The sequence below is a fragment of the Sinocyclocheilus rhinocerous genome, unplaced genomic scaffold (assembly GCF_001515625.1).
Source record: "Sinocyclocheilus rhinocerous isolate Xijiao unplaced genomic scaffold, SAMN03320098_v1.1 scaffold431, whole genome shotgun sequence".
Lineage (NCBI taxonomy): Eukaryota > Metazoa > Chordata > Actinopteri > Cypriniformes > Cyprinidae > Sinocyclocheilus > Sinocyclocheilus rhinocerous.
The window spans coordinates 367,168-374,551 of NW_015624541.1; the positions used below are offsets into that span (position 1 = coordinate 367,168).

The 7,384-nt window shown below is 36.5% G+C and overlaps 1 protein-coding gene across 2 annotated transcripts in view; it reads left to right on the forward strand.

Moving 5' to 3' along the window:
* The window catches only part of LOC107741087 (follistatin-related protein 5-like), a 117,870-nt gene that overhangs the window by 96,040 nt on the left and 14,446 nt on the right, over positions 1-7,384 (forward strand). For both annotated transcript variants that reach the window (XM_016553683.1, XM_016553689.1), the window contains exons 9-10: positions 1,812-1,973; positions 3,460-3,594. In XM_016553683.1, coding sequence (XP_016409169.1) covers positions 1,812-1,973; positions 3,460-3,594 — 297 coding nt within the window. The remainder of the gene's footprint in view (positions 1-1,811; positions 1,974-3,459; positions 3,595-7,384) is intronic.

Genomic DNA, 7,384 nt, shown 5'->3' on the forward strand with positions numbered 1-7,384 from the left:
GGTCATTTTTTGTCAGGAAAAAAAAACAGTGAATTTTTTTTTTTTTTTTTTTGTGTGTGTGAGTGGGTGGGTGTGGGTGAGGGTGTCATTTTCCGTTATTTTTAAAGACCCTGAAGAGCACGCAGATGTATGAGAGCAGTGTTAGCTGGGAAAATGAAAGGGGTCGGACAGGTTCACAGAGACCTTCTGAGTCTCAGAGGTGGTGAAATGGAGAGGAAACTCCAAATGAGAACACTGAAAGCTCATCAGCACTGACGCACTTACAACAGCGGCAGAATAACACACACTTCTCAGTGCCGCATGTAATGGACACGTCAGCGCACCAAGAGAGACAAAAACAAACATAAACTAATAAATCTGACTCTCAATTTCATGGAGGAACAAATACACACAGAGAATTTATCCGGTCCAGTGATGGCGGACTTACACGCTGTTTGAGCCAAAATACTTGCTTATTCTCACAGAAAATCAACACTGAGGAAAACAAAGAAAAGGAGGGCAGAGGAATAAAAGGAGGGAGATTGGAGGAGAAAAGGGCCCATGAGAGTTTTGTGATAGAGCTGTCAGCTTTGATGCGTTTCACACAGAGGACAATCTCAAGTCGATCCCCAGGTAATAAAATACACACAAAGATAGATACAGGTTACACACACAGAAAGAAAAGTCATTTCGTAAGGATTTTTTTTTTGGATCATTTCTAGGTTGAGCTTAGTAGAGAATAAGAAAGAGAGAGCACTGGTTATGTTTTTTAGCGTAGCTCATTTAACCAAAAATCCCTTGATTTTATTTAATTTTTTTTAATGAAAGGATAATTAACCCAGAAATGAAAGGTCTGTCGTTATTTACACTATTATTTACACAATTTACCATCTTTTTTTTACAAAATAAGATTTTTTTGAAGATTATCCTGGCTAATGAAAGTGAAAAGAAACCAGATCTGTCAAGCTGCAAAAAATGGTGCAGAAACAAGTCCATATGACTTTTTTTTTTTTTCGTCCATATCAGAGTTTTGGCTGACGGTATTGATTGAATAATTACCTAAATTCCGGTTTATTCCTCACACACATATTTTTATGTCTTCAGAACACTTTTAAGTGCTCTTTCTTTCTCATACTCAGTATCACAGATATGCTGATATGCTTTCCTACATTTTCCTTCATGAATGGCATTTTCACACGGTTTACTGTTTATCATAATCTGTTCATTGCCAATGAGCTGATCTTGGAACACCACAAGGGCCTGAGCTCGTGATTTTTACACTAAATGATTTCTGCGTTTCAATCGTGAGTTCCACTCCACAGTAAATAGTCTGAGTCCCAGGGAGCTTAAGACTCAGATTCTACTCCTTGTGCCTTGAAGCAAATCATTTCATTAAATCAACCCCCTTGCGTGCTACAAAATGGTGCCCCCGCCACCGCTGTCCACACATTTCCCCTCATTTCTCCCATTTCCTCTCATATAGAGTTCTAAATTAAGGCAACTGGTTAAATAAAGATGTTTATTATTATTATTATTACTATTATTATTATCAACACCATCATCATGCTTGGCTTGCATTTTTTTATTTTCCTAAGAAATGTCTTTATTTAATAATTAATGACAGTTTGACCTCTCAAGCTCATTTGAGTTTCTGTGATGATTTGGTGGCATATTCATGATATTTAATAGTCAAAAGGCAAAAAAAAAAATAAAACACTTTCTTGTAGATAAAAGGAAAAATATAAACATCATTCTAACCATTCAGTGTGTTGTTTATTTGTTCATTCATTCACTTTGCTTACACTTTTGTCCATTCCTCTGTTTGTTCATAGTGCCCCCTGTTATCCGGGTGTACCCTGAGAGCCAGGCACGTGAGCCGGGGGTCACAGCCAGTCTGCGGTGCTACGCTGAGGGCATCCCTGACCCACAACTCTCATGGCTGAAGAACGGCATGGACATCACCACGAAACTCTCCAAACAACTCACACTTCAGGGTACAGACAAATAACCACTGGACATTTCTTCTTATGACTGAAACAGTAATGCTGCTAATGCCACAGAAATGACACACTTTCACACGGAGGTCTGTATATGACAATTATGAATGGGAATCATAAAGAATTAAAACATTTTTATTCTGGTTCCTAATGGTCCTATTCAATAACCTTTTAGTTTATTTAAGGAATAAATATTTGGGAAGAAAATGCAATTCCACTGCCAAATGAAATATGAAATTTTAATAATAAAGGTGTGTTATACAGACCTTTTAATGACTTTTCACAGTCTTTTTAGAGGTGACATTAAGTATACACTACCGTTCAAACGTTTGGGGTTAGTAGGACTGTTTGCTTTTTCAAATATTTAAACTTTAATCAGAAAGGATGCATTAAATTGATCAAAAGTCAGAGTAGACAAAAATTATTTCAATTTCAATCAAATGTAAAAGATTTTTTTTAAACTTTCTGTTCATTAAAAAATCCTGAAAAAGTATCACAGTTTGCACAAAATATTAAGCAGTATAACTGTTTTCAACATTTATAATAATAATTGTTTTTACTGTATTTTTGATCAAGTAAATGCAGCCTTGATTAGCATATGATATAATTATTAGAGGTTTTATATTATTATATTGTATTAGATATTACAATATTAGATTTTTTTCAAAAACATTTAAAGATCTTACTGAAAAATCCCAAACTTTTGAAAATGTGGTAGCATTTTCTTGTGCGTTTGAATAAAATGCTACTGACAAATGCATAATGTTGTCTTATGAACATCCAGTCTCACAGTTAGATGTAAGCTGTAAGTGTTTAAATCACTAAAAAGAACCAACTTATAAGAGTCATTCATTCTATAATCCGACCACTCTGGTCTCTTTGCAGATTCAGTAGCGGTTGATGAGGCGCTAAATAAGTAGTGAAGGAAATTTTAGGGTCAGGGTATTTTAGTATAGTATTCTGTCTACATCGGCGGAAGAATGCATGTACGAAAACCGCTAATGGAACGTTTTCAAAATATAACCAGTTCTGAATTAGAATTAAGGGAATACCCTAGTCTAATGACAGTACAGTTCTCTGTTCTAAACAAAAGCCTTTATTATACTAGCTGATTTCACACTGAAAAAATTTACCCATATCTTTACAAAAGCAGACATTGATCTGGTCATTCTGAAGAAGCTTTATATAGCCGTGTTGCCTGCTGGTTGCACTGTAGCAGTGATTGACGTGTTTGTCATGATCTAGATCTAGATCTTTACTCAATCCCACAATCCCCCCCTGTGGGGCCTCTCATCAACAAACATTCCTCCAAAGTCAGCTGTTCAGACTAAAGCTAACATGACAACTTGAGAACGCTATAAATGTTTCAGCCGTTAACAAACAGATTTTTTACGAACCCATTAAAGAACTGTCTCAAGTGATTTAGAAGTGATGGAGGAAAAGTTCACTTCAGTCTTTCCTTCATTCTTTTTTTCATTTCCAGCTAACGGGAGCGAGGTGCACATCAGTAACGTCCACTTTGAGGACACCGGTGCCTATACCTGCATTGCCCGTAATGAGGCGGGAGTGGACCAGGACATCTCCTCTCTATTCGTGGAGGACTCAGCTCGGAAAACGTGTATGTATAAGTCATGAAGTGCAGCCCATCTGTCCTTATAATGGAACTTCACTTCCTGTTTCTTTGCATTATTCATCAGACTGAACGTTAATAGTTTATAAACTTCAGATAACGTTAGATAATAATAGAAGGAGATGCAATAATGGAAGAAGAGTCCCAGAGGCCTGATATTTCAATATTTGTCAGGAGTTTTATGGAACACTGTATTGAAATGTATGAAAAATGAGATTTGTTCTCTCAACAACCAGTTGATGAAACCCTTAGCACAGTGGTTCTTAATTCCAGTTCATGAACTGTGTTCAGATTGACATGGTCCCTACACAGTGTTCATTGCTCCCTACTCCCTGAGCATGAAAAATCTGTTTAAGTTTGCTTCACTTCAGAACATTTATTTGCGCTATGTCACGGCCTGCAACGTCCTCACACACAGACGAAACTTACTGGAGAAGTGTGACATGATGTGCCTCTGTAAATAAATACAATTTAAATTCACATCTCGCACACTTTAGTGACATGATGTGCCTCTGTAAATAAATACAATTTAAATTCACGTCTCGCACACTTTAATGCCCTTTGAATGGAACATATACTGTATGCTCCCTTTGCACTGGAAACATGGCATAATATCCTGTGATGTCCACTTCGCAGGGCACTTACGGTCGAATAGAACAAACATCTGAAGTGCTAAGAGATACATACAAAATGTGCAGAGCGGTGGTATGCGAGGACTGGAATTGAGTACCACTGCCTTAGTAGACTACCATTCAAAAACTTGGGGTTGGTAAGACTTTTAAAGATGTTTTTGAAAGAAGTATCTTACTTTTACCAGGGCTGCATTTATTTGAGTAAAAAAAATACAGTAAAATCAGTAATATTATGAAATATTATAAAAAATTTAAATAAATGTTTTCTGTTTTAATATATTTTGAAATGTCATTAATGAATGTCAGAGCTACATTTTTAGCAGATATTAATTACTTCAGTGTTACATGATCCTTCAAAAATCATTTTAATATGATGATTTTATCCTCAAGAAACATTTCTTCTTATTATCAATGTTAAAAATGTTTGTGGAAACAGTAATCATTTTTGTATTGAACCCATCACAGGTCATCATACACTCATCGGTCACATTTTCTTTTTTGGGATATGTAGTCCACAGACTGAGTTCAGAGGTCTAGCTATTGTAGTTTAGCGAGATATGACAGAGCAATGCACTGTGCACACAGAAGGCCAGGGTTTCCTCACAGGTCATACAACATGAGCCAGTGCTGTCTGTGTGCATGCATAATGCATGACAGTATTTACACAGATTCACTATTGCTCTGCCCACTGATCTGGAGTCAGTTCTTCCAGACCCTTTGATCTCTTCTCTGACAGGTGAACACCTCCGGCTGTCTGGATCAACACTCGCTGTCTCACTCATGGTTTCTCCTCAAGCAGACTAATATGATCTCTGCCTGAGATGCACTGTTAGAGAATATTCTCATATGCATCGCAAATCATTTGTATTTAGAATATATTTTCCTTTTGGACACAGAAGTAACATCATGTTGGCATTGTTGGTTTTTAAAGGAACAGTTCGCCGGTACGTTGGTTGCTCTTTTTCATGCTGTTACAGTGAATGGTGACAGCTCTTATCTTCAAAAAGCATCATAAAGCTAGTCCAAATGGCTACTATATCCAAGTGTTTTGAAGTCACTGATATTATTTTTGGTCTCTGTTGTTATTGAATGATAACCTTCCCCTACAGCAGCGTTATTTTAGTATTATTTATATACTATTATAGTATGCTCTATATATTTTAGATATATTCAGTTAATTTTTATGTAGTTTTAGTATTTTTAGTACATTAACTTATTTCAGTTAGTTGCCAAGGCAATGCTTTTAATTTCTAACTGAAGTCTTTCATCTAATATTTATATCTGGTAACACTTTATAATAACATTCATTAATAAATAATTAACAAACATTATATAATGCTTAATGGATCATTAGTTAATATATTCAAATAGCTAGAAATGTATATAAAGATAATATGCTTTAATGTTTACGAATGAACTTATTAAACATTACAGAATAATTAACAGATCATTATTTCATATAAAATAAAATGCTTACATTGCTTACAGCTGTATTTTAGTTAGTGAAAATTATTTTAATTTTAGTTTTTGATAACAACCTACAATAAGCTGAAACTGGATTATTGAGTCAGTGATTTAAACCAATCAGTTGGATTCATTGAAAAGACCCAAGTTAAAAGAATGATTTATTTCCAGTTCAAACATTGTCATTTCTATTTTGAACTCTCTAGAGTTCTCTTTAGGAGATCTAGGAACATCAACATTTTCAATAATTGAAGACTTGTTTTTCACACATAGCTATTGTATAGCTTGCGCAAGTAAAATAGGCCACTTTTATGATACATTAATGGTGCTTTTGCACCATTATTCATTGCATTATTAATTGCAAAGTGCATTCAGCTACATTACTTATAATTTTTCAATCTACCACAGAAGAAAGAAAGTCATACAGGCTTTGATCAACATGAAGGTGAGCAAATAATTTCATTTTGGGTGAACTGTTCTTTTAATACGTTAGTGTGTGTCACGGGTAACTCTGATTTGTCTCTTGTGTTGAAACCAGGCTAAATGGTTGGATTTGATAGTATGTATATTGCTTTCAATGTGCATGAGAGGAACAATCCTGCACTGTCAGCTGGGATTTCCTCTTACATTATTCCTGCAACAGCAGGTCTGAACCTATAAGCCTGGGATGATACACGACTCCCTGCTTTCACAGAGCGCACTAGCCCGGCAAATACATTTCCAACTTGTGCCCAAGCACTACATTTAAAATGTTTCTATTTATTGATGTCAGTGAGCCTTTAGCATGCTGCTTTAGCTTTGTGTAATGAATTTGTCCTTGTTGCTGAGTAACTTATGAATGGGAGATGTGGTTTCTATACAGTACAGTACATGCCTGAAATTCCATTGACGTTTGGTTACAGAAGACGACCCCTGATGCAGAACAGTAAAAGCTAGGACTCATAGCACAAAGTTGTGTGTTGGTTGTTGAATGTACAGTGAGGATTGCAGCCTCTGAAAGGTTGTAGGGGCGTGTGATAAAAGTAATCGTACATCTAAAGGGCAAAACAAGGTGAAGTTGGTGGTCAGCCATCAGCAATTGGGGTCAGTGCCGTTCTACAGGTCAGTGGGGAAAAACACACTGCACTCAGAGGGGAGATAATGATCTTGGTCCCCTCTCTCTCTCTCCTCAAGATTTAAAGGTCAGACAGTGTCCCTCAGCCCAGCCATGGTGCTCTAGAGATCATGAATTTGGATGTCCACCAAAAAAGTCAAATCTTAAGGGCCACTGAGTAAAAGTCTTGCAATGATAGACCACTCTTCTGATTTTGTTTCTAATGGTATTAAAGTTGAACTGTGTATTTTTTTCCGCTGTTAAAGGGGTCATATGACGTTGCTAAAAAAGAACATTATTTTGTGTATTTGGTGTAATGAAATGTGTTTATGCAGTTTAAGGTTCAAAAAACACATTATTTTCCACATACTGTACATTATAGTTTCTCCTCTATGCCACGCCTTTCTGAAGCACGTCGATTTTTACAAAGCTCATCGGTCTGAAAAAGGGAGGTGTGATGTGATTGGCCAGCTATCCAGTGCGTTATGATTGGCCAAATACCTCAAGCGTGTGACGGAAATGTTACATCCCTTACCATATTGTGATGCCTGCGGCAACCACATGTGACGACCCCGGGCTGGACTCCGCT